The following is a 25,305-nucleotide window of genomic DNA, read 5'->3' on the forward strand; positions in this document are numbered from 1 at the left end:
CAGAGACATTTAAAAGGTCAAACAAGGACACTTCAGGGACATCTGAGGAACTGTGTGTGTGTGTGTGTGTCATAATAACTGCTTGTGCAGAGTGACTCATTTTTTATTATCTCCCCAAGGCAATAGATAGATAGGAAGATAGAACGTGCGAGAGAGAGAATTCTCCATTTCACTTCATGTTTTTCTATGGAGATCATTTCTGAAATCATTTTCCATTTTGTCAGCTACACCAACAATATAGATGCATTTTGTTGCTCTGCATACTTTGTTAACCCCTTTCCCACCTAACCCACCACAGAGCAGAAGGGGTCGTTCTCAGCGCTGCAGTGACACTGACATGTTGGTGGTGAGTCAGTGTGGGTTGTGCTGGTATGTGTGGATCAGACACAGCAGTGATGTTGGAGTGTTCACACGTTGTGCACACACACTGGCCTCTCAATTAGACACACTTACCTCCTTGGTCCACCTTGTGAATGTAAAGTCAGAGACAGTAGCTCATCTGTTGCTACAGAGTTTGTGCTGGTCGTCTTCTAGTCCTTCGTCAGTGGACATAGGACGCTGCCCACAGGATGCTGTTGTTTGGATATTTTTGACTGGTGGACTACTCCCAGCTGTGTCTGATACACTCGCACCAGCATAACACACACTAACACATCCCCACCACTTTGGTGTCAAAGCAGCGGCGATAATAACCCATCTCTCAAATAATACCATCACTATAGTGGTCCTGTGGAGGTCCTAGTCGTTAAAGAACAGGGTAAAAGGGTAAAAAGATGGATTACAGTCTGTAATTGTAGGCAAATTCAATCATTATTTGGTGACCAAAAACCTTTGGACATACAGTGTACATGCCCCACGATCCCCTCTTAAACAAACCTCCCTGAATGTTTAACTCCAGGATCTAGATCTTTAATAAGCCCTTATTTATTCAGCTCATGTTTGAACTCAATTCAAGCTGTTGTTCACAACAGCTTTCTGCTCTCACAATGGAGTCTGGAAAGCAAACAAACAAACAAACAAACAGAAGAGATAAAAAAAACAAAACAAAAGGAGCCTACCACTGCAGTGGGCCTCATCAGAGAAATCTCCGCAGTCGTTGGCTCCGTCGCACAACCAGTGTGGGAGCACACACAGAGAGGTGGAGTTACACCTGAGGAAAACACTGCTATGTATTCGGACGCCCAGCCGGTGGTAATCCACACAGTCCACATCGCCTAAAAGCACAAACAGCAGGTAGTCAGACACACACAGAGCTGCTTTTACAGCTTCTCAGTAATAAAACAGGGTCTCGTTATTATCTATGAAGTCTGTATGTATATCTTTAAGCTGATCTTACTGCAGTTCTTCTCATCAGAGGCATCTGCACAGTCGGTGATTTGATTGCACCATGCCTCCTGTGGCACACATCCACCATCTCCACACCTCTTCTCCACAGATGAGCATGAAGAACCTGAAAACACACAAATAAAACAACAGAACTGTCTAGAGGCAGAAAAAATATATATACAAATTAAAGAAACGCTAGGTATGATTTGGGTTTTTTACTCCCCCTAGTGTAATTCCTATTTACAGCACTGTACTGAAATCAATGTGGAGGGGGAGGGGGGTTCCTACCCTCCTCCAAAAGTTACACAGTGCAGTTTCTGCAGTGCTGAGTCCAGACTAGCAAAGCCTGAGGTTCTATTCTCTCTATAAAAGCTCAGTGAAACATGGATGATTTTAAAGCTGTAATTTTAAGGAAAAAAAATATGCAGTGTTCCTTTAAAAGCAGGATTCAATAAAGAAACAGGAGCAGAGAGGAACAACCATCTACACAGGACACACAGTGAAGTGTGAAAAGCATGAAATGAAACAAAGTGCTCAATTTCAAGTATCCACAGTGGCTCAAGGATAAGCTGGGATCCATATCTAAGCATCCAGAAACACTACCTGACCTCACCTAGCTGAACACCATCAAATCCTCACAGCAATGTTCCTACATCCAGTGTAAAGCCCTCCCAGAAAAGTACAGCCTATTAATGCATTAAAAGAGGATCAATATCCTGATTAATACTCTTAATTTCAGACAAAACTCCGGAGAAAATCAGCAGTGGGAAACGAAGGTGTATTTTTCACCCGGAGAACAGCAGAGCCAATTATCTTCTCAAACTCCTGGCCAAGGATTTGAGATTGCAGCTCCAGTCTCATGCGCAACATTTTTGTCCGATTGCAACATCTTCAACTGGCTGTTTTCTTGAAGCTGATGGAGGTTTTCCTCACACTGGAATTCAGGGTTAAGAGAATGGATAAGATTTGTGCCCTCATCTATAATAATTTGTGCTTATTATTGCATTTCAGTATCTAAATGGACAGTTTATGTATGAGGGAAAAAAAAAGCAGAACATCAAAATGACCTTTCATTTTAACATGGATCTAAACAGCCTGTTATCATTGCTTTGCCTACAACACTGATATTGTATCCCTGTTCAAAGTAAACTGTGCATCTCCATATATTTTGTTTCTAACCAAAATGTGGAACAAAACCTTAATCCCCTACATTTTGGCCTGGCCTCACCAGATATATTCGACATAGTCAATATATTTAACATTGTTACACGCTGGACATATGAAACATGCCCATGTTCAACTCACTATCAGAACTGGGTTGCAGAGAGCAGCCGACAAGAAATGAAAGATTCACACGTGACCACTGTGTTTAGTGTCAGTGTTGATACACAGCTAATCATGCAATGAACACAGGCACACAAAGAACCTTGAGATAATCTAACGTTATTAAAGGAGCAATCTGTAATATTGACACCAAGAGTGTAAATTTCGAACAAAGCCCCTCCCCAGATGTGAAAACTGAACGAAAAAACAAACAAGAGACTTAAGACTAGGGTGACCATATCTGAGATGGTAAAAAAGAGGGGGGATACATCATCAAACATGTATCTAAGTGAAAGGCAAAAATGGAAAAGAGCCCCCTGCATTAACAATAATTTACTGTCTAAACCACCTTAAAATTTTAGACTAGACAAGGCTGGGGTTATTTCCCCTTCAACAATAAATGTCATTTTAGGGGGCAGATCCTTGCTTCTTTTAATTTCACCTCAAACAGGTCAGTGTGAGAGTCTAATTTGTGTTATTCTCCAGCTTCTTATTCATTTCTACCTTAAACAGCTATGCAAAGCTAAAGCTAGCACTAGGTTGTATAAACAAAACATGTTTTGAAACACAGTTCCTACTTCTTTTAATCTATACATAGGCATCTGTACTCTTATAGTTTTTTAGAAAGTATCTGCAGTTACGTGTTCAGGAGGAAATTAGCCGGCTCTGGATCTGTTCTGTAGTGTGGCTGCATCTAAACTGCCTCCACCTTTCAAACACAAGGCCAATATTTCCTCTCATTTTACCCTGTCTTAGTCATGGAGATTTTTAAAAGGGCAATGGGGCTTTTTGGGTCTGGTAAAATATAACATTAACTCTGTTCACTTGGTCATTTCATGGCTGCAAGGCACTAGCTCTGTAGACCTGGCAGCGGTGGGTTTGGACTGTAAAATGATTGGACAGAGGCAGGACCTCGGAGGGCGGGATCACGCACTCCGCTCTGGACTGGGCACTTCTCAAAAAGAATATCCTGCTTCATCAAAAATATGAGAAGCAGCTGTGTTTTAGCTTTGATTGTTTCCTTAGTCTATGATCACACACCCTGGACATGTTATGACTAAGTACAGTAAATATCTCACAGATTGCTCCTTTAAGTTAGTAATGTTTCTGTTTCATTCACATTCTCTCTTTCATTTCATCCTTAAAGCAGTATCAGTCCTCCACACACAGCACTAACACAGTGTCAGAAACACACAAATCATACATTTACCTTTGCTTACATGGTTCATTTTTTAGTAAGTAAGATAAGGTGAGTCCTATATCTGTTGTGTTAATTTCATTCAGTTGCTGCTTATACAGAGTGTATTGTGCCCCACCAGGCATTTCATACCAGAGACGCCACTGAGCGGTTCCTTTGGAAGACTGCTGTAGGATGAATGGGTGGAGACAAACTGCTGTAGGATGAATGAATGCGGCAAAACTGATATAGGACTTATGGCTGGTTTAAGCTGAGTGGGAGGGACTAAACTGCTATTGACTGGTGGTAAAACAGAAATATATGGTTGTGACGTCACATGCTTGTTTTTGCAACATGTATCTTAGAATGAATGGTATGTATTTAAATTTAAAAAATGTGTACATGCTACATTCAAAATTATAAAATGTGAATAGAGATAAACTCACTATTGCAGTAGGCCTCATCTGAGTTATCTCCACAGTCATTAACTCCATCACAGAAATGAGAATTGGACACACAGCGCTGGTTATAACATGGTTTATAACCACTCCTACACTTACGGTTATCTACAGAGAAAAGCACAGGAAACATTAAAAAGACTTAACACATTTATTACAAAACACACTAATTATTCCTGTAATGTTCATCTGGAAAGAAAACTGCAGTCATTATTAATATATATATATATATATATATATATATATATATATATATATATATATATATATATTGGCTACAGTGAATTTTTTAAAGTTACATTTGAGCTTTATTATGCTCTTTGTGTTGTATATTTTATCCAGATTGATTATTTTCTGCTACAGTGGGGTTCCATTTCTAAGCATGGTGTTGTAGATTCTGGACAGAGTTGGACAGAATGTGTTTATTTCCTGATTTTTAGTGTTCACTTCTCAGTTTAAAAGCTGATTATTCTGTGATTATCTTTGAACTGGGCAGTATGTACTAGAGATATTCCAGACATCCCAAGTCTCCCGGAAGTTCTAGGAGTCTCCTGCATATCAGACGATATGCACAGCGGCTGTGTCCGTGTCCACCTCCCTGGAATAGGTTTTTGCAACTTGGGATGTCTGATGTTCACAACTTGCTTCAGGTGAGTCATGGTCAAGTCAAAACACTGGGAATCGAGTCAGAGTCAGGTCACAAGTCACTCAGAATTGGGCTTGGTTCCAGTCAAGAGTCACTGGAAATGAATTCTTAATAACTTAACTCTAAATAACAATATCAAGTCAGATCCAGGTAGAATCATGTCAGTTTTGAATTAAGACTCACAGAAGACAAGTATGATTCAGAGTTGAGTCATGAGTCACTGCGATTTGAGGGCAAGTCAGGAATCCAGGTGACACGAATCTGATGAGTCATCAGTCACTGCAATGTGAGAGTGAGTCAGGAATCAAGCAGATATGAATCTGATAAAAGGCATGATTCATTGGGATGTGAGTGCGAATCAGGAATCAAGAAGATACAAATCTGGGTCAAGGTAAGAATAACTGCGATGTGAGGGCAAGTCAGGAATCAAGAACATGTGAATCTGAGTCGATTCATGAGTAACTGTGATGCAAGTTGAGCCAAAAGTCTTTAGCAGATATAGTAGTTCAAGTTTCCGCCACTTGGTTGTTTACATTCATACTTTACCATTAAATTCAAAGTCTAATTTAATTCATCAGTCATATAGAAATCTGGATCAAGAAATGATCCAGTAAATTAGGGAATAGATTTGTGAATCTGAAACTCAAGTGCTCACCAATGGTATCCATCATGGGTCATTCAGTATCTATTCAGTAATTAATGCTCAATGCATTTCTGGGAATAGAGAACTAAGATGTGGTTTCACACAAACCCTGAGAGTTGAATGGTTTCTGAAACCCAAACTATTCTGTGCGCCATCTACTGCAAAGTGTCATAAAATCATTTGTAATGCAGGTGCAGTTTTTGCGATGTAGTAAATCCGCAGAAAACGGCTAGAAAGGGCAGACGCAGGTTTGTGCATGCATAATTAATTAGCGCAGGAAGCAGAACCGCCCAGACGCCGCGGGCGTTTCCTGGCCTCGGGAACAGCAGCCAACAGCTTCCAGAAACAGATGTTCGCATTATTACGACTCTAGGGCTATTGTCTCTAACTCTGAGCTCTGAACAGAAACACAGGAACACAGCTCTCTCGGGCTATTGTCTCTGACTCTGTGCTCCCAACCAGAACATGGGAACACAGGAACTCGCTGCAGGGGGGAGCTTTTTTAAGGCGGACGCTTTGAGAGGTTGAGACATTAAATTCATAGCATTTGCCTTTAGGGAGAAACAAAACATGGCTTATGATAAGAGTCCAGACTACACTGCTCACTCACTCTCTCTCTCTCCATTTCTTCCACCCCCTTCTTTCTCTCTCACACTCTTTCTCTCCTCCTATCACCTCTCTCCCTCTATTTCCTATCTTTCTCTGCCTTTCCCTCTCACAACCTTTTACTCTCTCCATCTCTTCTCCTGTCCCCTCTCCCTTTCTCACATTCTCTTTCTCTCTCTTTTACAATTCAAGCAAAAGTTTGGATGACACATCTTATAATATATAATGGCATGCTCTGACTACAAATACACATAAGTCAAAGTTCAGCATGCCCAATGCCAAAAGTCAGCTATATATACAATACAAAAAATCACCCAGACTTGGCCTGTGAAGATGTGGAACTGTGTTCTCTAGAGTGATGATCTCCATCCAATACTTTTGGAATGAGATGTAGTGGTGATTACGATCCAGAACAAATCTTTCTACATGAGAACATGAACTTGCTAGTTCTCTTGTGGCAGAATGCTATTAAATCCTCACCACAGTTTTCTGAATTACTAACACAACTCAAAGTGGAATTGAATGGAGCTCCATCACCCCAGAGTACACAGTTCCACTGCCCCACAGCCCAGTGCGTAGGGGCTTTTTTATCCACTGCCCTTAATCAAATGCTTGGCACGGGCATGAAAACCCTAGGCTGATGTATATAGCTGCTTCCGAACGTCCATTTTGATGAGTGAAGTAGTTGAATTCACTCATTATAAAAGATGTGTATAAGGCACATGGTGTTGAACTGTGGTCTCTTAATATATGAAGGTCCATTTTTACAGTGATAAAGCATCTCCAAACTTTTTGGTTTATAATCGAGCTGGTTCTCACCACAGTAGTGCCTCTTCTCATCTGATTTGTCTTTACAGTGAGGGACCCCATCGCAGGTCAGCTGGTAATCCACACACTCTCCATTTCCACACTCGAACTCGGAGTGGACGCGACAGGACGAGTTCACTGCTGACAGGAGAAGAAGAGAAGGACAGGGACCAGAAAGAGTTAAAACAATACACACTGTGCTGACACAAGGTAAACAGTTTGTTATGTCACGAATATGTCATGTTGTAACATTATCGATTAGTCGGTAACATCATTAGTCTTCTTTAATTTTTTAAGTATTATTGCATTATTATAACCATTATTGTAACATTTCAGAATGTTAACATACATAATAAAATAAGTATACACAAGGTCAGGGTATGCGTCGTTACTTAACTATGTTTCCTTGGCTAATGCTAAAAATGAAAAAGAGAAAACAACATATTTTTCTATAAAATGGGTGAGAGAGAGAGAGGGAGATCGAGAGTGAGAGAGAGAGAGAGAGAGAGAGAGAGAGAGAGAGTATGTACTATGTGTAGTACAAAATACTTTGTGTTGCCTTATACACTTGGTCACTGTGTGCTGAGCAGTGCAGAGTTGAGCACCTCAACTTTAGTGTTAGTCTGCACTCCTTCACACTAGTTTACTGCACTTCTTTTACAGCCTACGGCTCTATACTTCACACACACACGCGTACATCATGCTAGCACTCATATTAATATCACCGCTCACAGCACTGCCTCCAGAGAGAGTTTGAACAACACTAACCTTAAAGAAAAACAAACTAACTTCCTCTCTGTGGTTCAGGTGAGGAAATTCACATTCATTATATTTAAGGAGAGGAAAGAAAAAAGAAAAAAAAAACACTGATGTTCTGAAAAGGTATGAACCGAAGTTCTACAAAAGTGAGAGCGAGACAGCGAGAGAGTTTGTGATAACTGTGATAAAAGAGGAAGAACATGAAACAGTGTTAGTGTTTGTGCTAAAGAAAAACACTCAGGCAAAGTGTGAGCAAGAGAAATTATTAGAGAAAATGAGAGAAATAAAAAAGAAAATGAGTTGTTTGATTAAAAAAGTCAAATTGAACCTAATATAGAGTTTGTGAGTGTGAAGAGTGTGGAGACAGAGACAGAGACAGAGAGAGAGAGAGAGAGAGAGAGAGAGAGAGAGAGAGAGAGAGAGAGAGAGATTTTGACTTTAAATCCCCTTTAATTAGTCATCATTTTGAAAAACAGGAACCTTTGAAGGTAAAAATTCTCCAGCTGAACGGTAACACTTCTTCATCAGCAACATTAGCGCAGCACTCTTTCTCAAACCCTGAAACTTTAGAGGTGTTTTGGCAAAAAAACAAATTCAACTTTTGAAGAGATTCCACTAAACTCTGAATTGTTTTGCCACATCTACATTTAGTCTTTCAGATATTAGTCTGAAAGATTTCCACACTCCTAACTTTGCTTGTCCCACTAAGTAACTGACCAACACACTTTTAGAGCACTGGACATTGGAGAACTTCTGAGAACACCCAAAAACAAACAGAATATGATTAAACAGAAAGCCCAATCATTCTAGAACCCAGCTCCTTAGTTCAGCCAGCACAGAGAGTTTGGAGCACTCAGAGAATCCATGAAACAAATGATCAGTGTTATGACAGCTCTGCAGTACAGGATCCTCCACTGGAGGTCTCCTGAACACTTGGGCAAGTGAGCTTTGCACAGAAGCGACCACAAAAGCCACAAAACCCTCAGTGAGACGTGGGCCATCCACTTAGTTACAGATCTTGCTTTTAAAGCATTAAAAGTGACAGATTTTACTCAGCTCTGATACAAAAGCCTTTTCCTGGCTGATGAAAAAGCAAAATGCAGCCATCCAAAGAGGGAAGTGGCCCTTAATTGTACTCCTCTTCAAAAAACACTTGGCATAATATACAACTCCAGAAAAGAGACACAGTTCAACACACAAGATAAAACAGAAATTTAATAAACAAATAAATAAGTATATAAACACTCTAGGGCTGGGCAATTAATCAAAAATGAATTGAAATCGACATTCAAAAATTCTAATCGACATAATATTGATTATATCAGTTATTTTGATATATTCTTATTCTGTTATGTCCCCACTGTGTGTTCTTGTACTGTCCATTTAAAAACAGGCTACCAAGCTGTAGTCTTGTGACTCTGCCCCTAACTGCCACATGGAAGCAACCTAAACCCAAGCCCGATACTCGAGCAGCTCAACCAAAGAAAAACATAGCGTCTGTGGTTTGGACGTGCTGTGTTTTGACTATAATTAAGACGACACTGAACAAAAAGAAGTCAAATGTAAATGCTGAGAAAACAGTTTGAGCAACCGAGCACAATCACACACCAAATATAACAGTGCTCTAAAAACAGGAGAGGAAGAAGCTCCCAGCAACATAAGAAAAAATATCCCAGCTTTAACACTGGAGCATATTTACAGTACAAGCCTCGTCACTGAACTCTGAGGGTCAAAAATAGAAAAACAAAATCCTTCATTAAACATAATCATGGTAAAATGTACAATTAATCGTGATATTGATTTGCGCTCATATTGCCCAGGACTAACACAATCCATAGGAGAAAACCATGAGGCTCTATTTGTGCCTAAAGAGAATGTGTGTTATTCTCCAAGGTCCTGAATCGCCAGTTAAGCTTGTCACTGCTCGCCATTGTACTGCGTTTACATCAGTCAGATCCCTAACTGTTACAACAGTATTAAAAAGAAAATAACATCACTATCTTAACGTTAATGTAAATAACACACACACACATACACACACACATAGTAGTGACTGTGTATGCAATGTATCTAAATGTATTTATATATGTATTTTATTTTTATCCTTTTTTTAAATTATTGCTATTGTAAGCATCACGTTCATCAAAAATGTCAGTGGAGAAATTGAAAACTGAGAGAGAGAGAGAGAGAGAGAGAGAGAGAGAGTGTACAGGACTTACATACACATCTGTTATCATCCAGTAAAACTCGTTCGCCCCGGCAGCTGCAAGTCACTGTGCCCTGAGGGGTTAAAAAGCACAGGTCTTGGCAACCTCCGTTATTCACAGCACATGGAGATAACTCACCTGAAGAAGAAGAAAAACAAGAAGAAGAAGAAAAAGAACTGTAAATGTGTAAAATTGTTGTTCTTTAACACAGTAAGGGTCTTCACTATTCTGTAAGGTCTACCTCAACATTAGTGAGGTCAGATATACTGATATTAGACTTTTAGTCCTGGATCCCAAACACCACTCCCCTCCAGTACTGAATGGAACTCCATCGCCTCAGAATAGACAATTCCACTGTTTCATAGCAGTGTTGGGAAGCTTTATACCCTACTGGCAGTTCATTTGTATTGACCATGTATTCTTGGTCTCCCATTACATTCCCTGCTTGACTATAGAGGAAAACAAATAACAAACACAGTAATATGGACTCCTCCTGATTTATGGTAATGAATCATAAATAAACTATAGGCTAATTGTGTATTATAACTCTATGAGAAAGAGGCTTTTGTGTAAATATTTTTGGCTGCATAATCAGCCCCGAGGAGCAGGAACCAATTCAGGATCCAATTAATTGCTTACTGCATGAAAACTGTTCGTCATTCTCTCCTTAAAAAGGGGTTTGTTGGTTATTGCTTATGTGAAAAGGCTTGTTGTGGTGAAGAGGGAGGAAAAAAAAGCTTCTTAAATTCATCTCTGGAGCTCTAGCCAAGGATTTGCGCTCTCAGGAATGCACACTGAGATTTGGACCTGTAGCTCTGTAGGCCACCGTAGCTCTATCTGCTCCTCACAGAACACTCTCTGGACTCTTCCCGTGCCCCAGGGACACACTGCACGTTTTAAGTCTGTTTCTTTACACTCAGCTTGTCAAAGGTGTAAATATAAAAACATCTTTATAAATATATAAACAACTGAAAAGCCTAAATCCTAATTCAAATAGAGTGAAGTGCTAGAAATTAAGGAATTGCTGCTATGTCCTTGCCTCTCGTATGTGTACATCACAACAACGACACGTCCAAGACACTTGCATTCACTGATTCATTCATTCATTTTTCCTTTGTAACTGATTTTTACTGCTTTCCTACCCTGCTTCAAAATTATAGTGCTTCCTACCACATTCTACCATCCCCCAATAATGACACAGTGCCGGGCCCAGATTAGCAGTGACAGAGGTTCCATTCATATCACATTCTATCAAATGTCAGTGAATCATTAGAATGATTCTGAAACTGTAATTTAAAGGTAAAAATCATTTTAATCTTTTAACTGACTCACAGAAAATGAGTGGAGTGTTAATTGGAGTTTTGTATAATATGTCCCCTTTAATGACCTTGTAATTCAGAACAGTGATTTTGAGACAGGATATGAACGTACGCAAAAAAAAAAAAGGTCTGGAACCATTATTTTCCACAGTATACATCAGCAGGAATGTATTATATAGGCACAACACCAACTAAAATATATTCAATGGAAAATGTTACATACAAATATGCCGGATTCTTTGCAGCTCTGCTCCATAGTGGCTATGTATTTGGGAACAGTAAATTTAAGCGTGTGGAAGATATTCAAGAAAGAAAAACCATGGCAATATTCTACACAAAGCAGACTGATGGGATCCTGTAGAGAAGCTCTGACAGTTAGATCCAACAACTAAGAATTACGTGGTGTATTTGTGTGCTACCACTGAGATCCATGAATTTAAAGCTAAGAATTGGCCACAAACTTAGAAATGGAAATGAGTGTAATTATCCCCACTGTACAAGTGGATAATGGAGGGTTTACAAAAGCAGTTACATCACAGGACAACGTGTTCAAAACACAAATGTCCAGCATGGGTCAGCGGGAGTAATTACTTCCTCTACAGAGTAAGTTCCACCTGATTCCCATTTCAAGAGTTTTTAAACACCCCTCGTAAAGAGTGAAATCCACTGCTTCAAATTTCACCCACTGCTGAAAGAATAAACTGCATAATCTCTATAGAAAATTATGAAACGGAATAGGACACTCTAAAGCAGCTGCACATGAGCTTAAGCTCACCATGCTCACTGCTATGAGTCTCTCAGTGATGTATAAACCTCCCAAGTAACCAAGTCCTCTGCAGGCCATCCAATACCTCTGGGGTGATTTGGAAGCCATAACTGTCCACAGAGATCTGTTTATTTTTAAAAACTGAGGTTTTTGTTTTGGCCTCATGTCCACATGAAAACACCATTTTAAGTCCATCTTAAAACCACCATTTTTTTTTTTACAGAAAAGCTGATGAAAAGCTGGCTTAAATGCAAATACCTCCTCAATCCCTATATAATGAAATACACAATTCATTAAACTACAATGTACACAAACAGACAGCACTAGATTTCAAATTCCCACATATGAATAAATATACATGATGCTGTATTAGGAATGTATAAAGCACTCTTAAGATCTAGATATTGGAATATCAAGACTAGTGGTGCACATAGGGAGTATGGAGTGATTTGGCATTAACACTTTTGTGTTGCTCTCATGTGTCATGGTTTTGATGCCTGTCTTTAAGATGTACTATGGCCCCCTACATGACACAAAGTACAAGAGTGAACAGGGCATAATACTACTTTAGAACTCACTAGGTTACAAAAAAAACCATGAACTTTTAAGCAGTGTGTTTGTGTGTGTGTGTGTGTGTGTGTGTGTGAGAGAGAGAGTGAACGAGTGAGAGACAGAGTAAAATAAAATCTATATTTTGTTTTAGCATGTATATATACTGCTCAAAAAACTAAAGGGAACTCTTAAACAACACAATGTAACTCCAAGTCAATCACACTTCTGTGAAATCACCCTGTCCAGTTTGGAAGCAACACTGATTGTGAATCAATTTCACCTGCTGTTGTGCAAATGGAACAGGCAACAGGTAGAAATGAGAGGCAATTAACAAGACAACCCCTATGAAGGAGTGGTTCTGCAGGTGACCACAGACCGTCTCTGTTCACATCGTTTCTGGCTGAAGTTTTGGTCACTTTTACATTCTGTCAGTGCACTCACCCGTAGAGGCAGCATGAGGCGGTGTCTACAACTCACAGAAGTCACTCAGGTAGTGCAGCTCATACAGGATGGCACACCAATGTGAGCTGTGGCAAGGAGGTTTGTAGTGTCTGTCAGCACAGTGTCCAGAGCATGAAGGAGATACCAGGAGACAGGCCAGTACACCAGGAGACGTGGAGGGGGCCGTAGGCAGGCAACAACCTAGCAGCAGGACCACTAACTCCTCCTTGGTGCAAGGAGGAACAGGACGAGCAGTGCCAGAGCCTTGCAAAATGACCTCCAGCAGGCCACTAATATCTATGTTTTTGTGCAAACTGTCAGAAACAGGCTCCATGAGGGTGGTATGAATTCCCAACATTCACAAGTGGGGCTTGTGCTTACAACCCGACACCGTACAGGGCGAGTGGCATTTGCCAGATAACACCAAGACTGGCAGATTCGCCACTGGCACCCTGGGCTCGTCACGGATGAGAGCAGTTTCACACTGAGCTCGTGTGATAGACGTGACAGAGCCTGGAGACGCCATGGAGAACGTTCTGCTGCCTGCAACATCCTCCAGCCTGACCGGTTTGGCAGTGAATCAGTAATGGTGTGGGGAGGCATTTATTTGGAGGGACACACAGCCCTCCATACGCTTGCCAGAGGTACCCTGACTGCCTTTAGGTACCGGGATGAGATCCTCAGACCCATTGTGAGACCATATGCTGGTACAGTGGGCCCTGGGTTCCTTCTGATGCTGGGCCTCATGTGGCTGAAGTGTGTCAGTAGTTCCTGCATGATGAAGTCATTGATGCTATGGACTGGCCTGTCCCTTCCCCAGACCTGAATCTAATCGAGCATCTCTTGGACATCATGTCTGGGTCCATCCACCAATGCCACATTGCACCACAGACTGCCCAGGGGTTGACTGATGCTTTAATCCAGGTCTGGGAGGAGATCCCTCAGGAGAACATCCGCAGCCTCATCAGGAGCATGCACAGCCGTTGGAGGGAGGTCATACGGCACGTGGGGGCCACACACACTACTGAGCCTCATTTTAACTTGTCTTGAGGAATTTCCACTGAAGTTGGATCAACCTGTATTTTGATTTTACACTTTTATTTTGAGTATGATTCCAAACCCATACCTCCATGTGATAATAACTTTGATTTACATTACCATTTTTATGTTATTTTGTTCTCAACGCATTCCATTATGTTATGGAATATCCCGGTTGTGTTATTTACCATGACCCTGAAATGGATTAAGCTGAAAAGATGATGATGTATATATTTGAAAATTAGACCATGTGAGGAATTTGGATGTATGTTTATTATTATATTTCTAGGACAAAAACTTGTGCAGTTATTTAAGTGTTTTATGAAATTCCTGTTTTATTTCATCCACAGGAGCGTGACTCCACCAGAGAGAAGGATGTGTGAAATCCAAACACGAGTGGTCACAGGGGACGCGTTTAAATGCCAGGTTTGAGCGGCTATGTGCTTTTGTGGTCATCTGTGATCAGATCACCCAAGATGCATATTAATGTCAGGTGTTAATGAGTTCTTAGTAATGTACTAGATGAGCAAAATGCATTTTTGTTTTGGAAAATGAAACCTTTATTTGTGAGAATAGCAATATATTTTATCATCAAAATATTCTCACCTTACGGCGTCTTTCAGGCACATTACGAATTCCAGCAGTGAAAAAAATTGCAACTTTGACGCAATAATGTTTCCTTGACCGACTTATCAACGCTAGCATTGTTATAGATCAATTTCACAGGACACAGTCCTTCGCTGTAAATGGATTTTGTTCAGTCGCAGCAGCTGCTGTTTGTAACGATCAGCATTAACAGTTTTACCCAGTTTCAGATGTTCATAATACAGCACATCCTTCACACCCCATTCATATCCCCAGGATCTACACAATGTTGCTTTATCGTTTGATATTCTCGTAAGAAATTCACTTTTCATCACCAGTCACAATATTCCACAGGAATATTTTCTCTGTTTGTCGTACAGATTCAAACACTTCACAACATGGTCATCCTCTTTGTTCTGACTCAGATCATGTGGCACCCATTTTCCTTGCTTTTGAAAATTTCCCACTGCGTGTAAAGGATTGGAAACAGTTTGTTGAGTCATTCCAAGTTGTTCAGTTAGTCATTTATGCATTTGACATGAATCTTCATCAGCGATTACAATTCATAATTGTTTAACTTTCAGGGGCGCACCGCTACATTCTCCATCACTAACATTGAAACCACCATCTTTAATAATCTAATCTAAAACTCACACATACGTTTGGATACAATATTATCCTCAATAACAGAATAAATCTATGCATATGCCTCTGCAGTGCTTGTTCCTTAATGGAACTCATAACAAATACAGTGACAAATAAACTCTTCTCCTACCAAATTCTTTCAAAATTCTTCTTTCTTCTACAAAAAAAGTGAGAGAATGTTTGAAATTTGAATTACAATTATATGTTAGACACAAAACCTCTTAAAACTTAGTACATCTAATATACGTAGCTGCAATCAAACCCTCATAGTGATGTTCCAATATCTAGTGTGAACATTTTTATTTAATTTCCCTTTTTTTAACTCTATGTATTAGATTTTATTTTTCAAACTACACTCTTCCAAAGTGTGGTGCAACTGCACTACATGGTCCATTTAACCAGAATAACATTGTTTGCGTAACTTTTTCATTAGTTCCTGATACCAAAACATCAATTTAACACAGAAGATAGCAAACAATAAACACTTGCACACACACACACACACTCACAGTTCCCTGAGATGTGTGTGTATATCACTCACAGCTGTGTGTGTCGTTAGCGACAGCGGTGATGCCCATGGGTTGCTGAGGGCTGTCAGCTCTCAGCACTGTCACCTCGCCTCCAGTCAGTTTATCACACCTCATCACTGAACGCCGATCCCAATCCGACCAGAACAGGAACTCTCCGTACACCACCAGCCCAAAGAAGGTCCCAGGACCTGCCTCCAGAACCACCTACACAAACAAACAACATCAACAACATCGGGAACTACACATACACCACCAGCCCAAACATCAAGCCTTTATAATATACTCAAACTTTTTGCTACTCTTTGCTGCAGTAACAGCTTCTATTTGTTCAGGGACAGCTTTAGACCAAACACTGGGACACTGCTGTGTGGATTTAATGGCGTTCGGTCACAAACTTAGGTGAGTTCAGGGAGAGATGTGGAGCTTTTCTCACTCATAGGCTGAGCTTAATCTTTTATGATGTGGTCAGTCTGTGTTTATGTGTGTGTGTGTAAGTGTCTGTCAGACCTGCCTTGGACACTCACTCGCGCTCTCCTAATGGACATAGCTGTGATTTTGTGAGACTCATTTTTAGGCCTGGTCTTGTTTTATTCATCCAAACAGCAGGAGCCCCATATCATAAATTAAACAAAAACAGTCTGAATAAATAAACTATTAAAAAGTGCAAAAATGGCATGAATTTTCCAAGTAAAAGTAAATAAATATTCAACATGCTATCTGTGAAAGTGTCCCCTCTCTATTTATTGGGTCATATTCATATTGCTGGGTGGTTTATATGTGGCATTTTTGCTTGTATGCACACAAAAACATTATATTTTCTTACCAGTTTTATAAACTCAAGTCCAAATCTAAACACATTTATAGTTTTTGCCGAAGCACCTTGTGTGGTGGCCTAGAATGGCTTTTGGCATTTTACCCTGACTGACTCACTTGATGAAATACACATGCGTGAGGTGGGAATCTGGCTGAGGAGAGAATTTATGGGTCTGATGACAACACAGGCTGCACTTATTTTAATCGCACCAAGGTAGCTCAAGGAGTGGGCATAATCATTTTTATTTTTTTTAAATTAAATTCCCTAGGCTTTGCTAAATTCTCACTCAATCATTTGTTGTCTCCACTTTTAAGACCCTACCACCTAAAACATACAAAAGAACAGCCTGATCTTGTTTTAGTCATCCTCCATAAGAGTAGAGGTTAAATAACCCATATTTCCCAAAATCTGTAATATCAAAGTTCCACTTTAACAGGTTACAGTGCAATTAAGAGACTATTGACAGCTTCCAGAACACACTGAGAATTTTACAGGAAAATTATAGATATAACAAGAACTCCACTGGATATACAGACCTCCTGATGGTCACAATCCCAACATCTCCTCATTTCCCATTAACACCATCTTCTCTTCTCCCAGAACAATTCTCACATTTTAATTGGGAAGCTGGCAGACGCCTTGTTAGCATACCGGACGCTATTAAAATCAACTAGTAGGGTGCCAGCAGCTTTGACTCCTAAACACAGTGAGCAGCCGATAGGATAAAGGGCTGAAATACAACCTGCTGCTGGAGTTTGAGTACACCCTACTGAATGTCATGTTTCTGTTGATTCTCTGAGTGAAAATAATCTAAAACTACTGGTCTATGTCAATTTTTATTTAAAATGTTTAGCATAAGACTAATGTTTAGCATAAAGACAAAACATAAAATATAAATATAAATAAATAACTGCCTAGCAAATTAATATTTAATTTAGCAGAAGCTACTTTTTATATTGTATTGTTCTATATGAATTTCCATATTCCATATTAACAAATCAAATTCAACAAATAAACAGTGCCTGTGCAAAAATAATATGAAGCATACAAGCAATTGCCTATTCATTTGGGATACAATAACAACCACAAAGCAACCAACTTAGTACTAGGGTTGGGTGGTATAATGATAATACCGTATACCGTGGTGTTTAAAAATGTGGACAGTATCTCAAAATCTGGGCAGTATTGTGTGTTGTGTTAAATTTCTGTTTTTCTGTCTTTAACAACATGGACAAACATTTTTGTGCATTTAAGTGAGCCACAGGGAGCTGGCACTGTGGGAGCTCACTGACTGGAGAGTTAACCGTCTGAAAATGGGTGGAGAAAAATAAGCCCAGTAGCTCACCACAGTTGGTGTGTTTGGAGCCTCAGTTTGCTGGAAATTTATGTGCTGTGGTGTGCTAAACCATGTTCTTGTTAGCTGGCCAGCTCTGCTTGTAAACAGTGTAGAACTGTCTTAGTTTGCTTATTTTCTAACTTTTCTCTTCCTCCAAAACCAGTCACTGAAATTTGATCTCCAATACATTTAAACATTTTTTTTGTCAATACATGTTGGTGTGCACTTTCGGGCTGGGCTGAGCTAAACCGTACAGCAAAAACATTCAGAAAACCCTGTGCTTACATATATATATATATAAGGCTCAGTGCAACCCCCCCCCCACACACCAACACCCTCCTCACGGTAATACTGTATATCGCGATAATATTTTGAGACCATATGTTGGTATGAAAAATGTGGATACTGCCCATCCCTACCTAGAACATTAGCTTAACAACATCCTAGCAACTGCCAAAAGTTGCATAGCAATCATCTAGTCCTACTTTAGCAAAAACATAGAGCAATACACTAGCTACTAGCTTTTGCTAAGCCAATTTTTCATGTGATCGCTAGTATATGTTTAAGTAGTTGTTCAAATATTGCTAATTAGTAATAGCCTAGCAAATACTACATCAATAGCCTAAGAACCACATAAAAATTGTCTAAAATATACCACAAATAACAATTAAACAACATAGCAACTACAATGCATATCATAACAACAAAATAAGAAGAACAACAACAGCTGCCTAAAATTACATAGCAAACACTTGGCTATATACTTACTACACTGAATTATGAAGGCTGCTTTTCATTAGGAAATGTACTTTTCTTTCTGATCCTTCAGTGCAACACAAATTTCCATGATAACAGACAATAAATCATCTTAGATGCTTTTAGCAGTGATGGTTTAAGGTGCCATGCCCTCTCAGCTGAAGTGACCATCCGCAGTGCTTGGACATTTGCCTAATGGAGGCTCATACATTTAAAAAAATGGGAGAAAAAAAAAACAGTATAAACTGAGGAGAACTGAGATGTGAAAATATCAGAATTTGCTTTGTGATCTTGGGAGGCCTTACACTTTTATTTCAGAATCTAAAGATTTCCACTTCAGTTCAGTTTCATTAATGGTTCAGCCTTTGGGAACTGAATGGGCGAGCCCTGGATTGAAAGCTTTTACTGCACTTTCTCTCTATTAAAAAAAAAACTGATGAAAAGATGCTACAAAAGCCTTAAGATGTCTTGCTCCCATTCAGAGCTGTTGGGAAGCAAACATATAACTGAAGCCTTCCAACAGTTCCAAATATTCAAAAGGAGCTGATTCCTACCCCCCTCTCCAAGTTACATAGTGCAGTTTCTGAAGCTTCATTTCTCTCTGTCTTTCTCACATACATATTTGCTCCTGCTTCTCTACAGTACAAATTTGGTGTGTTTCTGCTCCTCTTCTCACTTCTATTTTTCAGATGTTTAGAGAAGTTGTTCTTTGTAAATATGCACATAGATAATTTGTATGGTTTATCCAGTATAGCTGGGATGTCCTATCATACAAGTAGTATACTCGAAAGATGTACAAGTTGTAGCTGCTGGTTTCTCATAACTAATCACGTTATGTCACTTATTTAATCAGTTGGTCTCAGCTAATGACCACAGGGAAAAGTTTCTATAGTCATTGGTTATAGCCAATGGTCTCAGCCAAACATGTGATCTCCTGCTACGAGGAATATGTAAATATCATGTGATGATGCAATAGATATGCAAATTAGTGCATCGAGTCATCTAGTGACATTTAATGACTTTTCAAGCAGGCATTAGCCACTGTCCACTGAAAAGAGTTGGCAAAACTGATCACAAACACTTATACATACACACACACATACACACACACACAATAAAACACTTACATGTCTGTGTGCTCCACTGTAATCACATCTTTCGAGTAAGCCCAAGCTTCCATCAGAGAAGTACAGCGTCTCAGCTCTGTGGTCAATTGTGAGTCCGTTAGGTGTGAGGAGTTGTTGGCTAACAACCAGCTGGATATTTCTACCCGAGAGTGAAGACCTGAGGATGCTAGGTCTTTTTTCATTCCAGTTTGTCCAAAACATCAGACTGAGAGAGAGAAAGAGAGAGAGAAAGAGAGATGGCATGCATCCATTTGCAAATTTTATTTAAAAAAAGAAAAAAATATATGCTTCTTAAAATATTGTACTTGGATCCACTTAGCAGCCACCTAGCTACTAGCAGAGATACCACCGCAGTGACTTGGATACACCTTAGTAATCACCTGAAACACTAAGCAGCAGCTAAAATACCATAGCAACCACCTAACAACACCCTACCTACCACCTAGGACACAACAGCAACAACCTAAATGTGCCCTAGTAATCACCTAAAACTTGTTCCATTCAAATAGGGCTTAAGCAACTGCATAAAACACCATATCGAGCAGGTACTTGCCAGAGCAGGTAGTTAATAGTGTGTGTCTAAGCATTTAAGGCGATTCGGCTATTGTTATGAAATCTATTTTTCTGTCTTTTTGGTATTTCTCTTAGCCTCAAGTAGCTTCTGCTGCTTGCTAGGCTGCCATTGTAAATAACATTTACAATGCCTGGTTGACTTAAAATTTTAATTAAATAAAAATAAATACACAAAATAAATATGTAAATAAGTAAATAAATAAATAAACCCCATTGTTAGTAACCAATGCCCTTCCATTGCCTATTCTCATTCCAGCTGGTCCAAAACATCAGGCTGAGAAACATATATCCATTTATAAATTTTACAACGGAGAAATGGCTGTGTCTCCATCTTAGTGAAATAGGGAAAAAAATCATCCATTTGCAAATGAAAGAAAATCCATCTCAGTCTCAGACCCTTAGCATTGATGCCCTTTGCCTTTCTTTAACAGAAGAATCTATACATCACTCATCTGTGTTGAAGCAGATTTTCATGTTTTGGCCTCTTTCAGAAAGAGAGGGAGCACAAAAGAGGGAAAGGTTTAATGGATTCTCACAGATAGATGTTATCAGGTCTTTTTTTTTTTTTTTTCATTTCAAATCCAGCACAACAACATCTAAATAACAGCAAAAAGGTCTGTGCTGTGTTGGCTTTAAATAACATGCAAATCATCACCATCCTCTTCATCATCATCATCATCTTTTCCACTTATCCATTTCAGGGTTGCGGTTTTGCAGAAATCTAAAAGGGATAATGTCAGCCTTAACATAAACAATATAAATAGAACATGTTAAAATGCAAAACAAAGACAGCTTTCTTTTATAAATATTATTTCTCATTATCCTTATATATGCAGTCACTTGATGCCACAGCAAAACTGTCCATTGGGTCTCTCTCTCTCTCTCTCTCTCTCTCTCTCTCTCTCTCTCTCTCTCTCTCTCTCTCTATCTCTCGCACTCTCACCCACTCACCTCTGAGATGTGAGTTGAGGTTGTCTCGATAAAGCCCTTCCTATGCTAGGTCATTATTAGAGTTTTCCAGGTGGTTGCTAATGTTATACTAGGTCATTGCTATAGATTATCCCCATTGGTTGCTAAAGTGCTGCTAGGCTATTAGGGTGCCAGGCCATTGCAAGGGTAGGGTGATGCTTAACTATTTGGTCAGAGATACCAACACATTTGCCCTCAACTCCTATAAGTAATTCTATGAGTTTTTTTTTTCTCCCCTGTTCTTGTCCTTTTTTTTAATCAAAACTTAATGGGATGGTGAGAAGACACAGCAATCATCGGGATTCCGCTCTCTCTCCCTCTCTCTCATGCTCCCTCTCACTCTCTCTCTTCGCTGACCACAGAGGAAATAAATGAAGAGGCTTGCAACTCCAACAGTGCTAACAACTCAGCTGAAGTGGAGCCAGTTCAAGCTAATTAATGCTAAAATCCATCATTTACAGCATGTGGGCGCCAAAATATCCCCCCACATGGCATGCTGGGATGAACCTGGTTTTTAATCAAAGGTTCAAGCCCGCTAACGCATGAGCAAAAGTTTTCACACCCCTGTTTAAGTGAAAATTGAAACGATGCATTTTCTACAGGGAAGAAAACTTTCTTCACATTTCATTGCACAATTATTTGAGGCTTTAATATAAACTAGTTTTCATTTGGTATTTTGTTTTTGCTCAGTGTGTTACATTCAGGAAATAAACAGTGACTGAGTATTAAAATGTGTTTTCTATATGTTTCAAATTTTCTATGTTTCTAAAGTGATGCAAAAATATATGCACACAACCTTCTGTACAAATTATCAATGTGTCAAATTATTAAACAAACTTAATCTTAATTATTTGAATCAGATTTATAGTTAAATACAATTAGTATGAATTTTAATTTGCTGGTTGTATTTGCTAATATTTGTCCCCAAAAAATAGAGTTTCCTTTTTAAAATAAGTGCAGTTAGTTACAAAAATTAGCTTCATCAAAATACATTTACTCCTGTCAGTATTCCAGAACATTTTTTTTCAACTTGTCGAATGCTTCTTAGGAGAATACAGAACAACATGGATTGGCAATTTAGAAACACAGATCCTTTTATTTTCCTTTAGATTTACTGAAAAGGAGGTTTGGGTGGGGCTTTTGTAAAAAGAACCTAGCAGCAAAGTGGAAAAACACTTGGCTGGTACAAAGCATGTGGTGTAGGTGCCAAATAGTGATCCAGAAAACACTACATCATTGCATCAGCACAACCATGCTTCAGCAGTCAGAGCCACGCACAAACACACCTGGAGTGCTTCTTAAAGAAACAGTCCACTGGTTTGTTCACATGTGGTGAAGCTTGGAATGTTTGTCTGAAAATATATGTCCAAGACATGCAGCAAATTACACACGTGACTGGATGAGATGAATGTTGTCATTATGAAAGAAATGCAGACTTCCATCAAAACCACAAATATTTATTCCTAAATTATCAATTATAAAGTGTGAAAAATCCTGCTTGAAATCAAAAGAAAGCTTATTAATTAATCATCAAGGTGCAGCTAAGAATCTGAAGGGTTTGGGTTTAACTGTTTGGTCACAGATTTTTGAATCCCTAGCTTTTATTAAACGATGAGGAATGAAAGAGCTGTATGTGGTGACTAATCTAATTACTGTGTCGTAATTAGTGGATCTCTTTCTTAATTGACCTCTGCCAGAGACATATATCAAAACTACAATTTCCAGCCGCTGGTAATTTGGAGAAGATTTATGTTCTCGATCAAGCAAGAGGGAGAGAGAGAGAGAGAGAGAGAGAGAGAGAGAGAGAGAGAGAGAGAGAGAGAAGGATGGAGTCTGAACACTGTAATGAGGTCTGGTCTCAATGAACAAAACTTTGTAAATGCCTACTGTTCCACCATCTCTCCTGAAAGTCAAGGTCTTAATCAGGGAGAAGGAATTTGGAGCCACTTCACTCTATAGTTGTTACTCAATAATATATTTTAGTGAGTATATACATGTACTAGTTATTAAATCATTCATAGCCGTTGCTGATTAACTTGATGCAGCTGACAGGAGTTAAGTGAGATTATTCTGTTCCAGTGGTTAAAACATTAACACTTGAAAGAAAGTGTGCACTCACTTCTGACACTCGTCCAGTGCGAGGACGTGTGGATGGTCTTCCTCTGCCATGCGGACCACCGTGTCCATTGTGAAGGCATCCGATCTCTTTTGGTCGATGCTGTGTCGTGTAATCGTGGAAGTGGAAGAACTTGTCCAGTAAAGAACATCCCAGCCTCTGTGGTATGCCAAACCCTCCACAGAGCCAACATCTACACACAGAATATTAAGATAACCAGCTTTATTACAACGTTGTTGTAACCTATGTTATTATATTTTATAATACAGGGATATGCCAAAGCCTCCAGAAAACCAAAATCTACACTCTGTACCATTCATTCATTATCTGTAACCGCTTATCCAATTCAGGGTCGCGGTGGGTCCAGAGCCTACCTGGAATCATTGGGCGCAAGGCAGGAATACACCCTGGAGGGGGCGCCAGTCCTTCACAGGGCAACACAGACACACACACACACATTCACTCACACCTACGGACACTTTTGAGTCGCAAATCCACCTTCCAACATGTGTTTTTGGACTTTGGGAGTAAACCGGAGCACCTGGAGGAAACCCATGCGGACACGGGGAGAACACACAAACTCCTCACAGACAGTCACCCGGAGCGGGAAACAAACCCACAACCTCCAGGCCCCTGGAGCTGTGTGACTGCGACACTACCTGCTGCGCCACTGTCACGCTCTGTGGAACATGACACCTTGCCCATGTTGTCACATATCTGTATCATTAAAAACCATCCGAGCCTCAGTGATATACCAAACCCTCCACCAAACTAATCTCTATATCTAACCTCTACATTAAAGTTAATATAAGATTTTATTATGTAGCCATAACCATGTTATAAGAGTTATAGCATTTTGCAAAAATATGGACTGTAAGTGGAATATGTTTGTTCATAAAGACATAAAAATATTTAAAAAAAAAAAAATTAAAATATGTATTTTTCAGTGTGGCTCTCTTTAATTTTTTTTAACATTTTACATAAAAAGATTTATAAATGGACTACCAGAATAATGTTTGCATTGTGATGTTGGGACGTTACATTTTGATCTTCTTTATAAATTAATATAATATGTGCCCAGAGTTTGGTTTTCTAAACAACAGCAATCGAATCTCAGAGATTTAAATGTCTGCTGAACATGCCTCTCCTGTAGCAACACCAACAAATCCCATAAACCTGATCCAAAGCTCCTCCTGGAGCATCATGTAGCTGTTGATTTTCTGTTGTCTTTGCTGCTGATTTTGTGGTTGATTTTCTGTCTGAGCTTCACCTTTCAGACGAAGAGACGACGAGAACAAGTCCATCTGACACATCATCAATAACTCACACATACAGCTCTGAACCAAAGCTATGTCTCAAAGCTGAGGTTCAAGACTTCACCCTTTAAACATTCACTGCTCGTCAAAGTTTAGAGACATCTCGCTCTTTTCTAGAAATATTCAGAGCAAATAACATTGGAGGTGTTCAAAGAGAAAAGAAATGGCAAGCAGATTTATTGAAGAGTAAGATGTGGGAAAGTCATTAAATGTTGTGCTGTTCGTGGCTGTTGGAAGGAGAATGTATAAGTGTCGTTCTCCAAATGATCAACACACACAAAGTAGTGAGGAAAGGATATGTCAGATTTTTATGTGTATTACATTTCAATTTGGCCTGGGCAAAGTGGGTCAGAAGTTTTAAAGGTACTGTGTGTGATAAAAAGAGTTTAAAAAAACAGACCTTTTAAGTGAACAGTTAACACAAATCCTCTAAAAGGCCCTCAGGGAATAAAATAAAATATCAAAAAAAA

The 25,305-nt window shown here is 39.4% G+C and overlaps 1 protein-coding gene across 1 annotated transcript in view; it reads right to left on the reverse strand.

Annotated features, from left to right (window-relative positions):
• The window catches only part of LOC136678440 (low-density lipoprotein receptor-related protein 1B-like), a 219,109-nt gene that overhangs the window by 59,273 nt on the left and 134,531 nt on the right, over nt 1-25,305 (reverse strand). The window contains exons 42-49 of the mRNA XM_066656491.1: nt 23,523-23,712; nt 19,862-20,066; nt 15,840-16,032; nt 9,965-10,090; nt 6,999-7,127; nt 4,273-4,392; nt 1,337-1,450; nt 1,059-1,214 (exon numbers count right to left, since the gene is read on the reverse strand). Coding sequence (XP_066512588.1) covers nt 1,059-1,214; nt 1,337-1,450; nt 4,273-4,392; nt 6,999-7,127; nt 9,965-10,090; nt 15,840-16,032; nt 19,862-20,066; nt 23,523-23,712 — 1,233 coding nt within the window. The remainder of the gene's footprint in view (nt 1-1,058; nt 1,215-1,336; nt 1,451-4,272; nt 4,393-6,998; nt 7,128-9,964; nt 10,091-15,839; nt 16,033-19,861; nt 20,067-23,522; nt 23,713-25,305) is intronic.

Source organism: Hoplias malabaricus, chromosome Y (genome assembly GCF_029633855.1).
Source record: "Hoplias malabaricus isolate fHopMal1 chromosome Y, fHopMal1.hap1, whole genome shotgun sequence".
Classification (NCBI taxonomy): Eukaryota; Metazoa; Chordata; class Actinopteri; order Characiformes; family Erythrinidae; genus Hoplias; species Hoplias malabaricus.